The 22,020-nt window shown below is 42.0% G+C and overlaps 1 protein-coding gene across 1 annotated transcript in view; it reads left to right on the top strand.

Moving 5' to 3' along the window:
• pip5k1ca (phosphatidylinositol-4-phosphate 5-kinase, type I, gamma a) overlaps positions 1-22,020 on the top strand; it is a 48,443-nt gene that overhangs the window by 9,012 nt on the left and 17,411 nt on the right. Inside the window, exons 4-10 of the mRNA XM_039002312.1 lie at positions 13,345-13,497; positions 15,640-15,939; positions 16,293-16,492; positions 16,620-16,703; positions 20,017-20,065; positions 21,307-21,391; positions 21,765-21,926. Of these exons, the coding sequence (XP_038858240.1) occupies positions 13,345-13,497; positions 15,640-15,939; positions 16,293-16,492; positions 16,620-16,703; positions 20,017-20,065; positions 21,307-21,391; positions 21,765-21,926 (1,033 nt within the window). The remainder of the gene's footprint in view (positions 1-13,344; positions 13,498-15,639; positions 15,940-16,292; positions 16,493-16,619; positions 16,704-20,016; positions 20,066-21,306; positions 21,392-21,764; positions 21,927-22,020) is intronic.

The following is a 22,020-nucleotide window of genomic DNA, read 5'->3' as shown; positions in this document are numbered from 1 at the left end:
CACAAGTCCAATACAGCAAATGAAAGATAAACATCTTGTGAATCCAGCCATCATTTCCGATTTTTAAAATGTTTTACAGCGAAAACACTATGTATTTCTATTAGCTAACCACAATAGCCAAAGACTCAACCGCATATTTTCACCATGTTTCTACCGCATAGGTAGCTATCACAAAACCGACCAAATAGAGAGATAATTAGTCACTAACCAAGAAACAACTTCATCAGATGACAGTCTTATAACATGTTATACAATAAATTTATGTTTTGTTCGAAAATGTGCATATTTGAGGTATAAATCATAGTTTTACATTGCAGCTACCATCAAAAATATCACCAAAGCAGCCAGAATAATTACAGAGAGCAACGTGAAATACCTAAATACTCATCATAAAACATTTATGAAAAATACATGGTGTACAGCAAATGAAAGATAAACATCTTGTGAATCCAGCCAATATTTCAGATTTTTTAAGTGTTTTACAGCGAAAACACAATATAGAATTATATTAGCTTACCACAATAGCCAAGCACACAACCGCATTTATTCACCGCATAGATAGCATTCGCAAAAACCAGCAAAAGATATAAAATTAATCACTAACCTTGAACAACTTCATCAGATGACAGTCTTATAACATCAGGTTATACAATACACTTATGTTTTGTTCAAAAATGTGCTTATTTAGAGCTGCAAACCGTGGTTATACATTGTGAAAATGTAGCAACATTTCCCCAGAATGTCAGGAGCTATTTTGGACACTCACCTAATCTGACCAAAGAACTCATCATAAACTTTACTAAAAAATACTTGTTGTACAGCAAATGAAAGATACACTGGTTCTTAATGCAACCGCCGTGTTAGATTTTTAAAAATAACTTTACCATAACAAACAGCTTGCATTATTGCGAGACAGCGCCCGCCAAAACGGCGGAGAATAGAAATAACATTTTCCACAGAAATACGAAATAACATCATAAAATGTTCTTACTTTTGCTGAGCTTCCATCAGAATCTTGTACAAGGAGTCCTATTTCCAGAATAAATCGTTGTTTGGTTTTAGAATGTCCTTTTCTCCTGTCGAATTCGCGCCACAATGCTAGCCAATGTTGATGCCGTTCCCAGTTTCTCTCGACACAAAGAACGGAAAACTCCAAAAGTCCCAATAAACGTTGAATAATCTGATAAAACTCGGTTGAAAAAACATACTTTACGATGTTATTATCACATGTATCAAATAAAATCAGAGCCGGAGATATTAGCCGTGTATACCGAACGCTTATCAGAAGACAATATGGAGGTGCTTCGCGCGCCTAGGGAGAGAAAGGAAATTCCTGACCTGCCACTCCAAAAGCTCTTGTTCGACCTCAGATTAAGCTAGACACACCATTCCACCTTCCACTGCCTGTTGACATCTAGTGGAAGGCGTATGAAGTGCATGCATATCGATAAATATAAGCCAGTTGAATAGGCAGGCCCTGGAACAGAGCCTCGTTTTCAGATTTTTCACTTCCTGTATGGAAGTTTGCTGCAAAATGAGTTCTGTTTTACTCACAGATATAATTCAAACAGTTTTAGAAACTTGAGAGTGTTTTCTATCCAATAGTAATAATAATATGCAAATTGTATGATCTAGAATAGAGTACGAGGCAGTTTAATTTGGGCACGATTTTCCCCAAAGTGAAAATAGCGCCCCCCTATTGACAAGATTAAGAAGCTGAGAGTAAAAATTGGCTTCTTCTATGTGTTCTATTAGATACAGTGGCTTGCAAAAGTATTCACCCCCTTGGCATTTTCCCTATTTTGTTGCCTTTACAACCTGGAATTTAAATGGTTTTTGGGGGTTTGTATCATTTGATTTACACAACATGCCTACCACTTTGAAGATGCGAAGCTTAGCACATCTAGCCACTGGGATTTTTGCCCATTCTTTAAGTCAAAACTGCTCCAGCTCCTTCAAGTTGGATGGGTTCCGCTGGTATACAGCAATATGTAAGTCATACCACAGATCCTCAATTGGATTGAGGTCTGGGCTTTGACTAGGCCATTCCAAGACATTTAAATGTTTCCCCTTAAACCACTCAAGTGTAGCTTCAGCAGTGTCCTTAGGGTCATTGTCCTGCTGGAAGGTGAACCTCCGTCCCAGTCTCAAATCTCTGGAAGACTGAAACAGGTTTCCCTCAAGAATTTCCCTGTATTTAGCGCCATCCATCATTCCTTCAGTTCTGTCCAGTTTCCCAGTCCCTGATGAATAACATCCCCACAGCATGATACTGCCACCACCATGCTTCACTGTGGGGATGGTGTTCTCGGGGTGTTGAGAGGTGTTGGGTTTGCGCCAGACACATTTTCCTTGATGGCCAAAAAGCTCAATTTTAGTCTCATCTGACCAGAGTACCTTCTTCCATATGTTTGGGGAGTCTCCCACATGCCTTCTGGCGAACAACAAATGTTTGCTTATTTTTTTTCTTTAAGCAATGGCTTTTTTCGGACCACTCTTCCATAAAGCACAGCTCTGTGGAGTGTACGGCTTAAAATGGTCCTTTACTTTTGCAAGGCTCTGAATCCACGATATGGCAGAGTTTGAAAAGACAAAACACATACATTCTTTCAACATGTTATGGCAAATAATATCAAAGGCTGCACTGAAAATTTCTTTCAACCAATCATCAGTAATTTCAGGGGCACAACTTTGGTTTTTGAAGTGGGGGTGGGGGACATAACTTGGGGGGGGGTCTGGGGGTCCTCTGCATCTGAAGCCAATTCCTGCATTTCTACACAATCTAATATGACCCATGGCCCTTCTAGCCGTCTCTATTAAGAACAACATAAAGTAAGCAAAAATGCCCAGCCATCAAGCTAGGTAAGAGATCATTATTAAATATGTTTAAGTGATTGATAATACTGAACTAGATCAATGATAATTCAATAATCAATATTGTGTTGCGACTTTAACCAATAGCCTACAAGACTTTTGATTGTCTTTTATTAAGACAGCTATATCAAATTTCTGCCAGACTGCCCAGCCTGCCTGAGCCACCTGAACGCCCAACCCCCACCAGTGTAGTAAATAGCTCTCTCCCCAACTTCCTTCCCATCTTTGTTTTATGTCTCAAGGAAAGGTTTGGAAAACAAACATTTTATTAAAAGAACACACACACCTACACATTAACACACAGAAACAGTACACCCTCCATATAATTCATATCATATGCCAGATAGTACTGTAGATCTCTTTCTAATTGCACACAATATAGCTGGGTACCCCCGTCCTGTCCCTAGGTGTCCACGGCCCTGCAGCACCCCAACCCAACATGCCCCACTCAGCTTTAGGATCTTAGTGAAACATTCATTTTTGGTATTAGTTGTGTTAGGCCAAGGCCAGAGTGTCAGCCAACAGTATGGCAGAACCCTAGGGCCAGGACTGCGCAGCCCAGCAACTAGTGATTGCTTAAATAGGTATCTCCCCTGACGTGGGCATGTTATCAATACAGACTCCTTTTGTCGTGCTGTATTCCATATAAGGCATCCAGACTGTGTGAAAATTGCCCAGTATTTCCTTATTCTTGTAATAAATCAAATCTAGTGGTACTTAACTTGACATTACTTCCATCCGTTGTGGGAGGATAACCCACCTTGCAGTTAATTGCAATGCATTTCTTAAGCACTATAAATGTTAGGTTTCACAGTTTCTTCTGATAAGTCTCCAGTATCAACATTTCCAAGCAAACAAAAATGGGGATAAGGGTAGAATCTGATATTGATGATGATCAGTTTTACTGGCATATAGGATGTTCTATGGATGGTCTTAAACTGCAGTCATTATATGTTAGAATGCCCAGTCATGTTCATATCTGTATCGATTCATCATCATCATCATCAATAGCGTCTCCCAGGTCTTCCTCACTTTTTGTTTTACATGTTTTGTGTCATCAGGAAAAGCCTCTATCAACCCTTGATACAGTTTGGAAATTAACTTTAGAGGTTTCCCATAATGCCTTAAAATACTTTCAATCTTTGAAGCTTCTTGCATTTCCAGTGTTTGCTGCAAAGAGAAAATAAAGTGTTGTATCTGCAAAAATTCCCCTCCGCTCCGTCATAGACTGGTCTTCCCTGGCTGCCTGACCCTGATGAGACCCCTGTCACCATTTGACCCTGCTCAGATGAGGCATGACAAATAATGACTTTGGTGTACATTTAAACATTGATTCCATCCATGAATAGAATCAATGGTTCAACAATTGAAATGACCATTATTCCCTGATCCCAGAATGTAACCTACCCATCAACTCAAGATGGAACTTTGTATCCATTCACTGATTGTTATAATATACTACAAAATTCACGTGAGCTCCGTAGACTGGTCTTCCCTGGCTGTCTGACCTTGCTGGGACACCTGTCACCATCTGATCCTGCTAAGACATGATGAGCATAGTGTTGTGTACTGACTGTGAACCATGACAGTGATTCTTGTAGAGCTGTTTATACCATGTCAGTGTGAAAAGTAGGGAATTCGCTAGGGAAACTGACAGATCAATAATGTTACATTGCTATACTGACTAATAAAAACTCACATTGCACTGAAAAAAAAATATTGGTTTGCAATTGTTTAGCCGCTGGTTTCAATCGTTTGATTCAAGTCTACTGTGATTGAGGAAAAAAAGAATAACTATATGTTTCTGCCAAACAGCAGTTACCGTCCCAGCTAGATCAGTCAACTAAAGAGTATCCAGTTTCTGCTCTGCTTGTTTTTACAACTCTGAGAAAAAGCGCAACAGACAGCTGCTGCCTCTGTTCATAGAAAAAGGAGATGATTGTGGACTACAGGAAAACCAGGACTGAGCACACCCCCATTCTCATCGACTGGGCTGCAGCGGAGCAGGTTGAGAGCTTCAAGTTCCTTGGTGTCCACATCACCAACAAACTAACATGGTCCAACCACACCAAGACAGTCGTGGAGAGGGTACGACAAAACCTATTTCCCCTCAGGAGACTGAAAAGATTTAGCATGGGTCCTCAGATCCTCAAAAGGTTCTACAGCTGCACCATCGAGAGCATCCTGACTGGCAAATCTAACCACGACTCCAAAGTTTTAAGTTCCTCGGCATACACATCACAGACAAATTGAAATGGTCCACCCACCCACGCAACAGCGCCTCTTCAACCTCAGGAGACTGAAGAAATTTGGCTTCTCACCAAAAACACTCACAAACTTTTACAGATGCACAATCGAGAGCATCCTGTCGGGCTGTATCTCCGCCTGGTACGGCAACTGCTCTGCCCACAACCGTAAGGCTCTCCAGAGGGTAGTGAGGTCTGCACAACGCATTACCAGGGGCAAACTACCTGCCCTCTAGGACACCTACACCACCCGATGTCACAGGAAGGCCAAAAAAATCATCAAGGACAACAACCACCCGAGCCACTGCCTGTTCACCCTGCTATCATCCAGAAGGCGAGGTCAGTACATGTTCATCAAAGCTGGGACCGAGAGAGTGTTAAACAGCTTCTATTTCAAGGTCATCAGACTGTTACACAGCCATCACTGACGTTGAGTGGCTGCTGTCAACATACTGACTCAAATCTCTAGCCACTTTAATAATTAAAAATTGGATAATAAATGTTTCACTAGTCACTTTAAACAATGCCACTTTATATAATGTTTACATACCCTATATTACTCATCTCATATGTATATTCTGTACCATCTACTGCATCTTGCCTATGCTGTTCGGCCATCGCTCATCCATATATTTATATGTACATATTCTTATTCATTCCTTTACACTTTTATGTGTATAAGGTAGTTGTTGTGCAATTGTTAGATTACTTGTTAGATATTACTGCACGATCGGAACTATAAGCACAAGCATTTCGCTACACTCGCATTAACATCTGTTAACCATGTGTATGTGACCAATACAATTTTATTTAATTTCTGGTTGCATCACTGCCTGGTGTGGCAACTGCTCGGCCTCCGACCGCAAGGCACTACAGAGGGTAGTGCGAACGGCCCAGTACATCACTGGGGCCAAGCTTCCTGCCGTTCAGGACCTCTATACCAGGCAGTGTCAGAGGAAGGCCCTAAAAATTGTCAAAGACTCCAGCCACCCTAGTCATAGACTGTTCTCTCTGCTACCGCATGGCAAGCGGTACCGGAGTGCCAAGTCTAGGTCCAAGAGGCTTCTAAACAGCTTCTAACCCCAAGCCATAAAAGTCCTGAACATCTAATCAAATGGCTACCCAGACTATTTGCATTGTCTTTTACACAGCTGCTACTCTCTGTCATCTATGCATAGTCACTTTAATAACTCTACCTACATGTACATATTACCTAAACTAACCAGTGCCCCCGCACATTGATTCTGTACCGCTACCCCCCTGTATATAGTCTCGCATTTGTTATTTTACTGCTGCTCTTTAATTACTTGTTACTTTTTTATTTCTTATTCTTATCCATATTTTTTTCAAACTGCATTGTTGGTTAGGGGCCCGTAAGTAAGCATTTCACTGTAAGGTCTACACCTGTTGTATTGGCACATGTGACTAATCAAATTTGATTTGATTAATATCTCTCGTGCTGGTTCTATACGCCAGCTTTTCAGAAGTTTTGCCTTCACACAGCCTGTCCGCATGCTATATGCTCTGCGGTGTCTGTGCGGTCCTAAATCAAGCCGGCTGAAACCGGAAAACAGCCTACCCTACCGCTCTGAGGTGTCCGCATCGTCCTAACGCACACCGTATTCACGTGGGAGGGTCATGTCCCCAGTGAAAGTTGCGACCCTGGTCATTTGTGTGAGTACAGTACATGTTGAGTGCCCTTCTCTAAAGGCATACCGAAAGTCTTTTAATTTGTTTACAGAGAAATTTGCTAAAAGCTGGCAGCAAGCTGATCGGTCGGCTGTTAGAACCAGTAAAGGCCGCTTTACCATTCTTGGTTAGCGGAATGACTTTGGCTTTGTCACGATCGTCGTAAGAACATTCGGACCAAAGCGCAGCATGATATGGGTTCCACATATTTATTGAAGTGAAACGCACAAAACAATAAAGAACAAACGAAACGTGATGTCAATGAAGTGCTCACAGGCAACTACACATTAACAAGAACACAGTGGGGAAATGGCTGCCTAAATATGATCCCCAATCAGAGACAACGAAAAACAGCTGCCTCTGATTGGGAACCATACCAGGCCAACATAGAAATAAACAACCTAGATTACCCACCCTAGTCACACACCGACCTAACCAAAATAGAGAATAAAAAGGCTCTCTACGGTCAAGGTGTGACAGGCTTCCCTCCAGGCCCGAGGGCAAACAATTTTCTCAAGGCTCAGATTAAAAATATGACAGATAGGAGTGGTTATACAGCCAGCTACTATCCTCAGGAGGTTTCCACCTAAGTTGTCAATGACAGGAAGTTTGTCATTATTGATCAATAACAATTTTTCCACCTATCAAACACTAACTTTACAAAATTCAAACTTTCAATGCTTTTCTTTCATGATTTGTTTTTTTAGGCATGAATAAGATGGCTCACTGTTCGTTGTTGGCATTTCCTGCTTAAGTTTGCCCACTTTGCCAGTGAAGTAATCATAAAAATAATTGGCAATATCAAATGGTTTTGTGATGAATAAGCCATCTGATTTGATGAAAGATGGAGTTGAATTTGTCTTTTAATTTAAAGTACTTTAAAGTACTCATTTATCACTATCATTGATCTTGGCTTCATAATACAGTTTCGTCTTCTTTTTGTTGAGTTTAGTGACATTTGTTACATCATCCACATAAGAATAACAGCTAAATATTTTGTAGGACTCGTATACACTATTTTAGGCCCAGCTTTTGGAACTTTGGCTTTCCTGGATTTAGCCACTGGATGTGTGATCACTGCGTGATCACTGCATCCAATGGGTATGGATACAGCTTTAGAACAAAGTTCTACAGTATTAGTAAAAATGTGACAAATACATGTGGCGATCTAGTTCCTGTAGTGTTTGTAAACACCCTGCTAGGTTGATTTAATAACCTGAACCAGATTATAGGCACTGGTTTACAGTGAGAAACTTCCTCTTGAGCGTACAGCTTTATGAAAACCAGTCAATATTTAGGTCCCCAAGAAAGTAGACCTTTCTGTTTACATCACATACACTATCAAGCATATCTAGATACTGACTGTTAGCACTTGAAAATAATTTGTGATATGCAGTTCACGAACAAGTTATTATTTTTGAACAACTCTTTTTACTGACTCGTGAGCCACAATTAGTTTTTACAAGTGATTATATTAGTCGTTCGTTTGACCTGCTGGCCGCAATTGATTTTACAGCAGGATTAATACGCGCTCCGCTGAAAGATTTGTTTTTTTGACTGAATGAGTCGAAAAGATCTGAGTCAGTGAAAAGAGGCGAACTTCCCATAACAAAATATAATAGTCTTTAGATGAGGCAGGTGAACCTGCAACCACAACACTTCAATAACACTTGACATGAGATCTTCTGTAAGCATTACAGGGATATGGCACTGAATATATATATATATATATATATATATGTGTCTCGTCTGATAAGCTACCCAGGAAAGGGCAAAAACAATTGCCCATATTAATATATGGGGGAGGTATATATAGCAATACCTCCCCCATAAGCATTCCTGTCTCTTCTGTAAATGTTACTGCTTGTATTACTACTGCTGTATAATCAAAGGAATTATCTAAGTGAGTCTCAGAAATTACTAATATATGAATGTTATCTGATGTTAGCAAGTTATTAATTTCATGAACTTTACATATATTAATATGGGCAATTGTTTTTGCCCTTTCCTGGGTAGCTTATCAGAAATAGACTTAATATGGAAAAGAGCAAACAAAGCAAGAGAAAAAAAACATACAATTCAGCAGTCCATTAATCAGTTGGTGTGTGTGTGCTGCCGGGTTGAAGCTACAAACCCACAGGCTTGGCTCTCTTATCCCTTCCAGGCTTTTGGGAGGGAGGGTGGACAGCTTTAATGGCTGGGATACGTTTTTCCCTCTTCTGGCGCACAGCTTCAGGATAGTCCTCGTTGAGGAAGATGTACGTCCCTTTGAAGTTTTTGTCTCTTTCCAGAACAGCTAGCTTGTCCTTGAACCTCAGGAACTTGACCACTATCGGCCTGGGCCTGTCACCTGGGCCGGTGGTGGGTTTTCCAGTCCTGTGGGCGCGCTCTATCTCAATCTTCCTGTTGTCCATCTTCAGTTTCTCAATGATAATTTCCATCACTTTGTCTTCAAACTCTGTCCAGGTCTCGTGGAGATTCTGCAATTCCGTCCACAACAATGTTGTTCCATCTTTATTTCCCCTTGAGATAAGCTCATTTCTCCATTGTTATCATGGATTCACATACAGAACTGATGTCCTCTCTCAATGACTTATGGATTGCTGTCATCTTGGTGTTCTCCTGTTTCAACTCATCAAGCTGACCCTGGTAGAACTGCAAACTGTTCTTCAGGTCCTGGACCTCTCTGGTCAGGTCGTCCATTCTTTTATTAACTGACTCCACCAATATTTGGACAAAACACTTGAAGCTATTTTCTTGTTGTTGTAACAACTGCTTGTAGAACTATTTTTGTTAGTTTAAAAGATCCTTCACCTGTGATTGAGAGACTCCACTGTCCTCCACTGAGACTCCATCAGTACTCTCACCAGCTTTGGTCTTTGTCATGGTAGCAACGTAGGCTACGCTGTTACCCTCACGGTTGCAGACAGGGCAGGTCGCAGGGATGATGGCGGCAACGAGAACAATGAGCTACTTCTCTGGAGCAAAATAGACCTGGTGTTGTTGCAGGGCAGCAACAAGCCCAGGACAATCCATGGTCCAAGCCACAAGGGCTAACCGCTCCGGGGGCTGCGTTTGTGACAGGTTAAAGGAAATACTAATAGCCTGTTATACATTAAAAAGTATTAGTAAGTTCATAGTATGTGAGGATCTTAAAACATCTAAGGTTAAGAAGATCATGCATTCAGTATTAGTTGATAGATTGATAACATTTATATAATTGTGTTAAAATCCGTCAAGCATACAAAGGGTACGAATTGTGAGAGGAATGTGTAAACGTTATGTTGATTACTTTATTTTGTCGTGGGTAAAAGTGTTAATCTGTGATCTACTAAATGCTCTTAATCTATGAGCCTGAGATCGATTGCTCTGGTCTCCACTGAAGGTCCCGGAGAAATCGCGGTCTTTTTCTCATTGCACTAAAGTTTTCATTGAAGAAACAATTCCGTATCACATTTCATTTCTCCCCTTTTTCAGGTACGTTATTGATGATAAAAAAGAGTAATTTAAATGTAATAACTCGCTAACATGTCAAGAGTGTTTAAGGTGTGTCTTAGTAACATATTGAGGAAGTTAGTTAAGTTTGCAGAGAGTAATATGAGCCCTGCTCGGTTGCAGCGAAGAATAGCTTCGTACTGCTAGGTACTGCTACGTAGCTGCCATTTTATGTAGATTGTGAATGAACATGTGCGTTGTTAATAAGATATTTTGCGGCGTTATTTGTGTAATGGTTTTTCAAACACTTTATTGCCTGTTGATAAATTGAGTTATGGTTTACTGAGTTAAAGCTTTGTGCTTGACAGTTATATTGGAAATAGTATTTGTTTCAGTGATGTACAGTGTATACTGTTGTGACTTGAATAAGCCTTGTACCCTACAAGACTATCTATTTCCTGTAGATCTGTTATTCTGTCAAATGTGTTACTTATGTAAAATGATTTGCACTAAAGTTTTCATTGAAGAAACAATTCCGTATCACACTCGTGATTCTTTCTCCCCTTTTTCAGGGGTGTAACACGTTCACAATTCGTTTGGGCAGTGAATCGTGAAGCGTCTCTCTGTCTGTCATTAACCTAGGGTTGGTTATGTGTTAAGCACACTGGGGTTCTGGTCTAGACACACACAGCGGAACACAGCAGAGATGAGATGTCAGCCCAACCTGAGCAGCTCTTTACAGAAGCCCCTTAAGGAACAGACCGTCTCATGTATAAACATATGGACCTGGGCTATTTTAAGATCCTTTGTGCATTAGGTGTATCTGTCTCTCTGAGGGTCTGCATTCAGGGCTCCCAATATATCAGGGCTCTCCATATATATATATATATATATATATATATGGTGTGTATATGTAATAATGACAATTACAACAATACTGAATGAACACTTATTTTAACTTAATATAATACATCAATAAAATCAATTTAGTCTCAAATAAATAATGAAACATGATCAATTTGGTTTAAATAATGCAAAAACAAAGTGTTGGAGAAGAAAGTAAAAGTGCAATATGTGCCATGTAAAAAAGATAACCTTTAAGTTCCTTGCTCAGAACATATGAAAGCTGGTGGTTCCTTTTAACATGAGTATTCAATATTCCCAGGTAAGAAGTTTTAGGTTGTAGTTATTATAGGACTATTTCTCTCTATACCATTTGTGTTTCATATACCTTTGACTATTGGATGTTCTAATAGGTACTTTAGTATTGCCAGCCTAATCTCGGGAGTTGATAGGCTTGAAGTCATAAACAGCACAATGCTTGAAGCACAGCGAAGAGCTGCTGGCAAATGCAGGAAAGTGCTGTTTGAATGAATGCTTACAAGCCTGCTGCTGCCTACCACCGCTCAGACTACTCCATCAAATCATAGACTTAATTATAATATAATAACACACATAAATACGAGCCTTCGGTCATTAGTATGGTCAAATCCGGAAACTATCATTTCGAAAACAAAACTTTTATTCTTTCAGTGAAATACGGAACCGTTCCGTATTTTATCTAACGGGTGGCATCCCTAAGTCTAAATATTGCTGTTACATTGCACAACCTTCAACGGTATGTCATAATTATGTACAATTCTGGCAAATTAATTACGGTCTTTGTTAGGAAGAAATGGTCTTCACACAGTTCGCAACGAGCCAGGCGGCCCAAACTGCTGCATATACCCGGACTCTGCTTGAACAGAACGCAAGAGAAGTGACACAATTTCCCTAGTTAAAAGAAATTCATGATAGTAGGCAATATTAACTAAATATGCAAGTTTAAAAAGATATACTTCTGTGTTGATTTTAAGAAAGGCATTGATGTTTATGGTTAGGTACACATTGGTGCAACGACAGTGCTTTTTTCGCGAATGCGCTTGTTAAATCCCCCGTTTGGCGAAGTAGGCTGTGATTCAATGATAAATGAACAGGCCCCGCATCGATTATATACAACGCAGGACAAGCTACATAAACTAGTAATATCATCAACCATGTGTAGTTAACTAGTGATTATGTTAAGATGGATTGTTTTTTCTAAGATAAGTTTAATGCTAGCTAGCACCTTACCTTGGCTCCTTGCTGCACTCGCATAACAGGTAGTCAGCCTGCAACCCAGTCTCCTCGTGGAGTGCAATGTAATCGGCGTCCAAAAATGCCGATTGTTATGAAAACTTGAAATCGGCCCTAATTAATCGGCCATTCCGATTAATCGGTCGACCTCTAATCACAACCGGCCATGATTGGGAGTCCCATAGGGCGGCGCACAATTGGCCCAGCGTCGTCTGGGTTTGGCCAGTGTACGCCGTCATTGTAAATTAGAATTTGTTCTTAACTGGCTTGTCCAGTTAAATAAAGGTTAAATAAAATAAAAAATAAATAAAATGTAGTGTGTGTGTGAGACTGGCCACGTGTGTGTGCGAGGTGTTCCTGCCTCAGTGATTCATCACAGTGCCTGGGGCCAGTGCTCGTGCTCTCTGCACTCAGGGTCCCTTCTCTCTTACTCTCGCGTCCTCTCTCTACCTATATCTCCCTCACTCCTCTCTCTTCCTCTCTCTTTCTTTTCCTTTCTCATCTCTCTCTCCCTCCCCCATTCGGGTCTCACACTCTCAATCGTTCTCTCCATCCATCCTGTTCTCCCCTCCCGACCGTCCTTCTATCCCTCATTCCCAATACTGTCTGATTGGGATGTTTATGCATCAGTCTCCTGCTGTGCGTGTTTCAACAGGGTGTTGTTTCTAGCTTGTCCTTGTTTCATCTCACTTTATTAGAGCATCTCATTTCCACTACCACATAGACAGGGTTTTCAGAAATCGTTTTGCTGTCTCTTAAGAAAATAACGGAGCGCAACAAGGCGTAGGTAATGGATTATGGTGAAACTATTGTCTTGATTCACTGCTTTTCTAAGGAGGATTAATATCTAACCCCCAAAAGTGATATTTGTTTTCAAACAGAAATTTTATTTTATTTCAGTTTTTCAGTGCTTTTACCCAATCTGACCAGTGTCCCTCTGTCTCTGTGGCTGTGTGTATGTGTGCTTTTATCTCTGTGTCTCTAGTACTCCCTGTGTAACGAGCCCCTGATTGAGTTGTCCAACCCCGGGGCCAGTGGCTCTGTGTTCTACCTGACCAAGGACGATGAGTTCATCATCAAGACCGTCATGCACAAGGAGGCAGAGTTTCTGCAGAAGCTGCTGCCTGGATACTACATGGTGAGATGTGACCCCACACACTCGCAATACGCACTCGCAATACGCACTCGCAATACGCACACATGCACGCACTTACACATACACAAACGCACATGTGTTCACGCATATACAGAAACACACACACACACAAGCATGCACGTACAGATACCCGTGCATGCACGTGCGCACACACCCTACATAATTCTTTCACATACTACACTCTTCATTGTAATCCCACTCACTAACATACACTCTACAAGCAGAGACGCAATCTTTCCTGATGAATCAGAAATTCCTTATTTTCTGACACAAAGGAACATGAAGCCCATGTTTTTACTGATCCCATCTTTACACACTTCATTGCTCCAATCCCAAACTCTGCCTACCTGCTTTACACCTTGGTACATTCATTGTCTAGACCAGGGATTGGTGACTTTGATGGGGGTGGAGGGCCACAACATCTGAACTCCATGTGTTTTAGAGTTAATTTTGTGCAATTCTACACATTTTGCCATGTGCTGTAGAGAAAATGTTGCTGTTTTAAAAGCTAGTTTCCTGCAAATCTACACATTTTGCCGTAGGATGGAGAGAAATGTTTGCAGTAATTTGACCTTGATCACTACAAGTTTAGATAGCTGGCCGCTAGACTAACTTACCAATCTAAAAAATAATTATCTGACATGGGCTAATTGAGTAACAATCAGGGACCCGATATAAGAGAGAAACTGTTGATGCACAACCAAATTTCAAAATTGCACCGTGTGTATTCTACTATTCTACCTCGCTGCAGTAAGTTGAGAACCTGACTAAATTGATCAGAGGGCCTGGGTCGCCAGTTGCCTATTCCTGGTCTAGACTGCAGATAACTGTAGGTCATCGAGTCTTGTAAGGCCCTTGTCACTGTGTAACAGAAGCAGGATGTTGTTGAGCCTTTGTTAGCCATGCTGGTCACACTTCAGTAGAACTCTGTTTAAATAGCAACAGCTCCATGTATGTCCATGTTTCTATTTTAGGTTCCTTTCCACAATTTGGGCTCCAGACCATTGCAGTTGCACGATTCTTATGGGTGTTTTAGGTATACGAGTTAAGGAGCCCAGAGAGATTCTGAGCCATGCAGGTTGTCTATAGCCTGAAGCCATAACAGACTGAGACTGACTGACTGAGACACAGTGGGGAGACACACACACACACACAGGCAGTAGAGCAACTCTACACGTCTGCTGCATCTGACAGGACTGGGTTGGGCTGGGGGCATAATGTAAAGCATGGTGATGTAACAGACGTCCGTGCCACCCTCTCACTTTTACCCCTCACACTTGTTTTGCACACTTATGCTATTATTTTCCTTGCCTGTTTTCCCCCCCATCATTTAATATGTTTCCATGCCAAGCTCTATTCTCTGTTACGCTTTCACTTGTTCTCATCCTCTCACATCTCTTTTTCTCTATCCCTGTCTTTCCTCCCCCGCTCTCTCTCTCTCACGTGTCTGTTGTTGACTTGTCAGCGCTGTGCCCTCCACTCATGGACAGATGGGTCATCTGTGGCTGGAGGATATGGGTTCCCTCCCTCTCTCCCTCTGTTTCTCTCCATCCATCTCTTCTTCCTACTCTCTATCATGCCTCAGTCGGTCTCTCCTTTGAAGGTCACTGGCTTTGGCCTAAAAGCCTGAAGGCCCCTCAGCAGGCTGCTGTTGGAGCCCTGCGGCCCATCTGGCCCCCTCCGACCCCTGTCTGTCGCCCCTCTTTCCCTCTCTATCTCTCCCCCACTTGCGCTCTCTCTGTCTGTCTGTCTGTCTGCCAGCAGTGGTTGTTTTTGAGTGGATAAGGAGCAGGCTCCTCTGTCATTACTTTAATGGGATTCAGGAGGTTAAGGTCAATGTTTTTGCAACGTGTCGCTTGGTTAACCTAATTTAAAGGGGAAGATTGATAAGGAGATATTTTTACTGAAGGGTGAATTAGATTTGTTTAAACGGCTCGTGCTTTGGGTTATTGCTTTCGGTCTTTTTTGCCTATTCATGTGTTTTGAATATTTTGAAGGTTAGTTTGGTCTTGAAGAATCAGGTGGTACCAAATCATGGACTGTTTGTTCCAATACTGCCCTGTGCTCTTGGTCTGGTCTTGGTGCCGTCGGTCTTTTTCTCACACTGTCTCTCTCGCTCTCCAGAACCTCAACCAGAACCCTCGCACCCTGCTTCCCAAGTTCTTCGGCCTGTACTGCATCCAATCTGGCGGTAAGAACATCCGCATGGTGGTCATGAACAATGTTCTACCGCGCGCCGTCCGCATGCACCTCAAGTTTGACCTGAAGGGCTCCACGTACAAACGCTGTGCCTCGAAGAAGGAGAGACAGAAAGCCAAGCCCACCTTCAAAGACCTGGACTTCATGCAGGATCTGCAGGATGGCCTGATGCTAGACCAGGATATGTACAGCGCTCTGGTCAAGACCCTGCAGAGAGACTGTCTGGTGAGGAAAACCAGCCGGGTTTTCGGACCCATTGCTATAAGGGTTTAAATTACACATTGACCTGGTTTGAAACCTAGCATCTACAGTTGAGGGCAAATGTAATATTACAAACTCTCTTTGACGTTCATAATTAAATACATTTCTGAAATATGCCCCTGACTGTGCGATTACGTCACCCACTGTGTTGCAAATGTTTTATATGGCACTGCAGTACAGGTTAACTTTTTAATGCCCAGAACTGTAATAGAAAAGATCATTGAGAAGAACCCCATTGACCTGTGGACCTGTTCATAGGGTTGATCGGCCTGGCTCAGTCCCATAACTGGAACCCATATCTCTGTGTATGTTCCCAGGTGCTGGAGAGCTTTAAGATCATGGACTACAGCTTGCTGCTGGGGGTCCATAACATTGACCAGGCAGAGAGGGAGCAGCAGATGGAGGGAGGAGAGAAGGATCAGAAGAGGCCCGTGGCCCAGAAGGCCCTCTACTCCACCGCCATGGAGTCTATCCAGGGAGGGGCTGCCTGCGGGGAGTCTATCGAAACAGACGACACGTGAGTGACTGAGACGTGTGACAGGCTGGGTGTGTGTATGAGTGTTGCTTGTTGTCTCCTTGTATATCTCTGTTTGTCAGTGTCACTTTTTGTATCTCACTCCATCTCTTCATGTTTGTCTCTGTAGGATGGGAGGCATCCCAGCAGTCAATGGGAAAGGAGAGCGTCTACTCCTCTACATCGGAATCATAGACATCCTGCAATCCTACAGGTAATAATCATACATCATTCAGTCATACACGTACCCACACATCATATCAATTATACAGAGTCGTGTTCATTAGGGCACACTGTAGCAAAACGTTTTGGAACGGAAATGAAAACGTACATTTCTTATTGGAGAAGTTCAGATAGTCCCTCTTTTCTTCAGTATGGGGCCTAATGAATGTGACCCAGGTAACTACACAGAACAAAAATATAAATGCAACATGTAAAGTGTTTGTCCCATGTTTCATGAGCGGAAATAAAAGATCACAGAAATGTTCCATTTGCACTAAAACTTATTTCAATTTTTTTTTGCACAAATTTGTTTACATTCCTGTTAGTGAGCATTTCTCCTTTGCCTAGATAATCAACCCATCTAACAGGTGTGGCATAGCAAGAAGCTGATTAAACAGCATGATCATTAAACGGGTGCACCTTGTGCTGGGGACAATAAAAGGCCACTCTAAAATGTGGAGTTTTGTCACACAACACAATGCCACAGATGTCTCAAGTTTTGAGGGAGAAAGCAATTGACATGCTTACTGCAGGAATGTCCACCAGAGTTGTTGCCAGAACTGAATGTTCATTTTCTCTACCATAAGCTGCCTCATCGTTTTAGAGAATTTGTCAGTGCGTCCAACCAGCCTCACAACCGCAGACCACGTGTATGGCGTTGTGTGGGCGAGCAGTTTGCTGATGTCAATGGTGGCGGTGGGGTTATGGTATGGGCAGGCATAAGCTACAGACAACGAACACAATTGCATTTTAATCGATGGCAATTTGAATGCACCGAGATAACGTGACGAGATCCTGAGGCCCATTGTCTTGCCATTCATCCGCCATCACCTCATGTTTCAGCAGGATAACGCACACCCCCATTTCGCAAGAATCTGTACTAGAGGTCGACCGATTATGATTTTTCAACACCGATACCGATTATTGGAGGACGAAAAAAAGCCGATACCGATTAATCGGACGGTTTTTATTTTATTTTTTATTTGTAATAATGACAATTACAACAATACTGAATGAACACTAATTTTAACTTAATATAATACATCAATAAAATCAATTTAGCCTCAAATAAATAATGAACCATGTTCAATTTGGTTTAAATAATGCAAAAACAAAGTGTTGGAGAAGAAAGTAAAAGTGCAATATGTGCCATGTAAGAAAGCTAACGTTTAAGTTCCTTGCTCAGAACATGAGAACATATGAAAGCTGGTGGTTCCTTTTTAACATGAGTCTTCAATATTCCCAGGTAAGAAGTTTTAGGTTGTAGTTATTATAGGAATTATAGGACTATTTCTCTCTATACGATTTGTATTTCATATACCTTTGACTATTGGATGTTCTTATAGGCACTTTAGTATTGCCCGTGTAACAGTATAGCTTCCATCCCTCTCCTCGCCGCTACCTGGGCTCGAACCAGGAACACATCGACAACAGCCACCCTCGAAGCAGCGTTACCCATGCAGAGCAAGGGGAACAACTACTCCAAGTCTCAGAGCGAGTGACGTTTGAAACGCTATTAGCGTGCACCCTGCTAACTAGCTAGCCATTTCACATCGGTTACACCAGCCTAATCTCGGGAGTTGATAGTTTTGAATTCATAAACAGCAGAGCTGCTGGCAAAACGCACGAAAGTGCTGTTTGAATGAATGCTTACGAGCCTGCTGATGCCCACCATCGCTCAGTCAGACTGCTCTATCAAATCATAGACTTAATTATACCATAATAACACACAGAAATACGAGCCTTAGGTCATTAATATGGTCGAATCTGGAAACTATCATCTCGAAAACAAAACATTTATTATTTCAGTGAAATACGGAACCGTTCCGTATTTTATCTAACGGGTGGCATCCATCAGTCTAAATATTGCTGTTACATTGCACAACCTTCAATGTTATGTCATAATTACGTAAAATTCTGGCAAATTAGTTCGCAATGAGCCAGGCGGCCCAAACTGTTGCATATACCCTGACTCTGCGTGCAATGAACGCAAGAGAAGTGACACAATTTCACCTGGTTAATATTGCCTGCTAACCTGGATTTATTTTAGCTAAATATGCAGGTTTAAAAATATATACTTCTGTGTATTGATTTTAAGAAAGGCATTGATGTTTATGGTTAGGTACACGTTGGAGCAACGACAGTCCTTTTTCGCGAATGCGCACTGCATCGATTATATGCAACGCAGGACACGCTAGATAAACTAGTAATATCATCAACCATGTGTAGTTATAACTAGTGATTATGATTGATTGTTTTTTATAAGATAAGTTTAATGCTAGCTAGCAACTTACCTTGGCCTCTTACTGCATTCGCGTAACAGGCGGGCTCCTCGTGAGGCAGGTGGTTAGAGCGTTGGACTAGTTAACCGTAAGGTTGCAAGATAGAATCCCTGAGCTGACAAGGTAAAAATCTGTCGTTCTGCCCCTGAACAAGGCAGTTCAGGGGCAGAACTGGTGGGTTACACCGTTCCTAGGCCGTCATTGAAAATAAGAATGTGTTCTTAACTGACTTGCCTAGTTAAATAAAGGTGTAAAAAATAAATAATAATAAATCGGCAAAATCAGCGTCCAAAATTAACGATTTCCGATTGTTATGAAAACTTGAAATCGGACCAAATTAATCGGCCATTCCGATTAATCGGTCGACCTCTAATCTGTACACAATTCCTGGAAGCTGAAAATGTCCCAGTTCAACCATTGCCTGCATACTCACCAGACATGTCACCCATTGAGCATGTTTGGGATGCTCTGGATCAACGTGTACGACAGCGTGTTCCAGTTCCCGCCAATATCCAGCAACTTTGCACCGCCATTGAAAAGGAGTGGGACAACATTCCACAGGCCACAATCAACAGCCTGATCAACTCTATGCGAAGAGGCATGAGGCAAATGGTGGCCACACCAGATACTGACTGGTTTTCTGATCCACACCCTTACCTTTTCTTTTTAAGGTATCTGTGATCAACAGATACATATCTGTATTCCCAGTCATGTAAAATCCATAGATTAGGGCCTAATGAATACATTTCAATTGACTGATTTCCTTATATGAACTGTAATTCAGTAAAATCTTTGAAAGTGTTGCGTTTATGTTTTTGCTCAGTATATATTATAACTCATTCAGCCACTCTCTGTCATGTAGAACCAACCTCCCAGCTTCATAAGAGTAACAAAATATTCAGCCTCCATCAGTGTAGAAAACAGCCTGTAGCCATGGATGGCTGCCGCTGTTTATATTTGTCTCTGTGACCTTAATGCATTTTTAATATCAAACGTTTGACTGTTATTTCTTTCCGGTTCCAGGCTAATAAAGAAGCTGGAGCACACATGGAAGGCTATGGTTCATGATGGGGTGAGTTCCACGTTCATCATAATCCCTCTTCGTTTGTATTTCTTATTACAGTGGCCTCTGTAATCATATCTGAGCTCTTTATGAACATAATCATTTCCAATATCCGTTTCTTCTCTGGCTTATGGGTTATGTAACACTATGTTTTCTTCTTATGAGCTATTCTATTGCCAAGTCTTGTGACTGGTCGAGGTTTTCTTAGGTCATGCTTAGGGGCCAAGACTTTCCTGATCATGTGACCTGTGAGTAGAGCCCAGAGTTTTTCCCGCTCAGGTCATGTGCTGAGGAAAAACTCCTGGTCCCTAGTCCATTTTATGGACAAGACAGTCTGTCTTACTCCAGCCCCTCCCAGACAAACAGCTGTGACCAGCTGTGTGGTTTTAATCATTGAACAGCAAGCTAGCGTCTGTCTTTTCCCCCCCTCTGTCTGGGAGTACGCTATACCCTGCCATTCTTTTCCCTCATGCATTGATTGACGAAGTCACAGCTATACAGACAGGTTAAGCTATTGAGGAGAAGCAGGGTAGCCCTTTGTGTGTGTTTGGCCGTGTGTATCATTGCAACAATATAGGTCCTTCGGGCCACTTGTCTAAGTAGTGTGTGTGTGTAGCCTCCTTATTGAATCTGTCCAATACACATGTACACAGTGACCCAGTAAGAGCTCCCTCCTCCTCATCTCTAACAGATCCTCTGGCTCTGACCTCAAGCACCTCACACTCCCCCCTTTCCTCTCAGACATCAGCTCCAGGATGCTCCTAGTATAGAACCACAGTCTCTCGCTCTCTCTTTTTTTGCTCTTTCCTTCTTTCTTCCTTATTTTTCCCTCCCCCTCTTGTCTAACAAGCCTGGTGTATATCACCTTATGTTCTCACCCTGTCTCTGTGACGTGTTGTGAAACCAGCATAATGAGTGAATGATGAAGGGCTATATATTCTCCGAGTTAACACAACCAACACATACACACATCGGGATTTCTTCAGCTGCAGTGATGCTCTCGTTGTCTACCTCTGAATAATGGGATGAGGAAGTGTTGTTTTCTTCTGGCCACCTGTAGAGAGAGAGAGAGGATTCATACACTAGGCCATGCAGGAGGATGTACAGCATGTGGGGAGACACTGTATTTAAAAGTGTTTTTGTTCTCTCTCCCTCTACCGCTCTCTCGTTCGCTTTGTCTTTCTCTCCTCATACCATTTTTCTCTCCATCTTTCTTTCTTTGTCGCTCTTGTGCTCTCTCTCTCTCTCAGGACACCGTATCAGTCCATCGGCCGGGCTTCTATGCAGACAGGTTCTTCAAATTTATGAGCAGCACTGTGTTTAAGAAGAGCTCCTGTGAGTAGACCTGATCAGACTAGACTAGACTGCCAGTCAGTCAGACTGACAGACACACCGCTTCCACTGCTTAATTCACTTGTTGTTATGCTTGAAGGTTGCTGTTGGCTATTAACTTCTTGTCTTATGAATGGATGTACTTTTTCACTTGAACTGCAAATACTCCGTTATGTATTTTGTACTGGGCGGTATTAGAAAAGATTGAACACTCAATCAATAAACAGCGAGTAGCAGCAGTGTACAAAACAAATGGGGGGGGTCAATGTAATAGTCCCGTGGCCATTTGATTAATTGTTCAGCAGTACTATTCCCTTTGGGAATAAGAAGACAAGTGTTCCCTTAGTGACGTTATTCCTCTGTGTGTGTTCCGCAGCCTTGAAGTCTTCTCCCATTAAGAAGGGCCGTGTGGGCCTGACGGTGACTAAGTACACTGGCCCCGGGGCCGCCTGGTCAGCCAGCCAGCTGCCCTCGGAGAGAGACGACAACATCTACGACCTGAGAGGAGCACGCAGCTTCCCCACGCTGGAGGACGAGGGTAGGGGGTACTAGACCATGCAAACCCCCTCCATCACATTCACACAGCGCTATCATTTTAACCTAGCTGTTAACGGAGACTGGATGCAGGTGTT

Source organism: Salvelinus namaycush, chromosome 10 (assembly GCF_016432855.1).
Source record: "Salvelinus namaycush isolate Seneca chromosome 10, SaNama_1.0, whole genome shotgun sequence".
NCBI lineage: Eukaryota > Metazoa > Chordata > Actinopteri > Salmoniformes > Salmonidae > Salvelinus > Salvelinus namaycush.
Note: the sequence above shows the minus strand (reverse complement) of the source record. Positions and strands in the feature narration are given on the sequence as shown.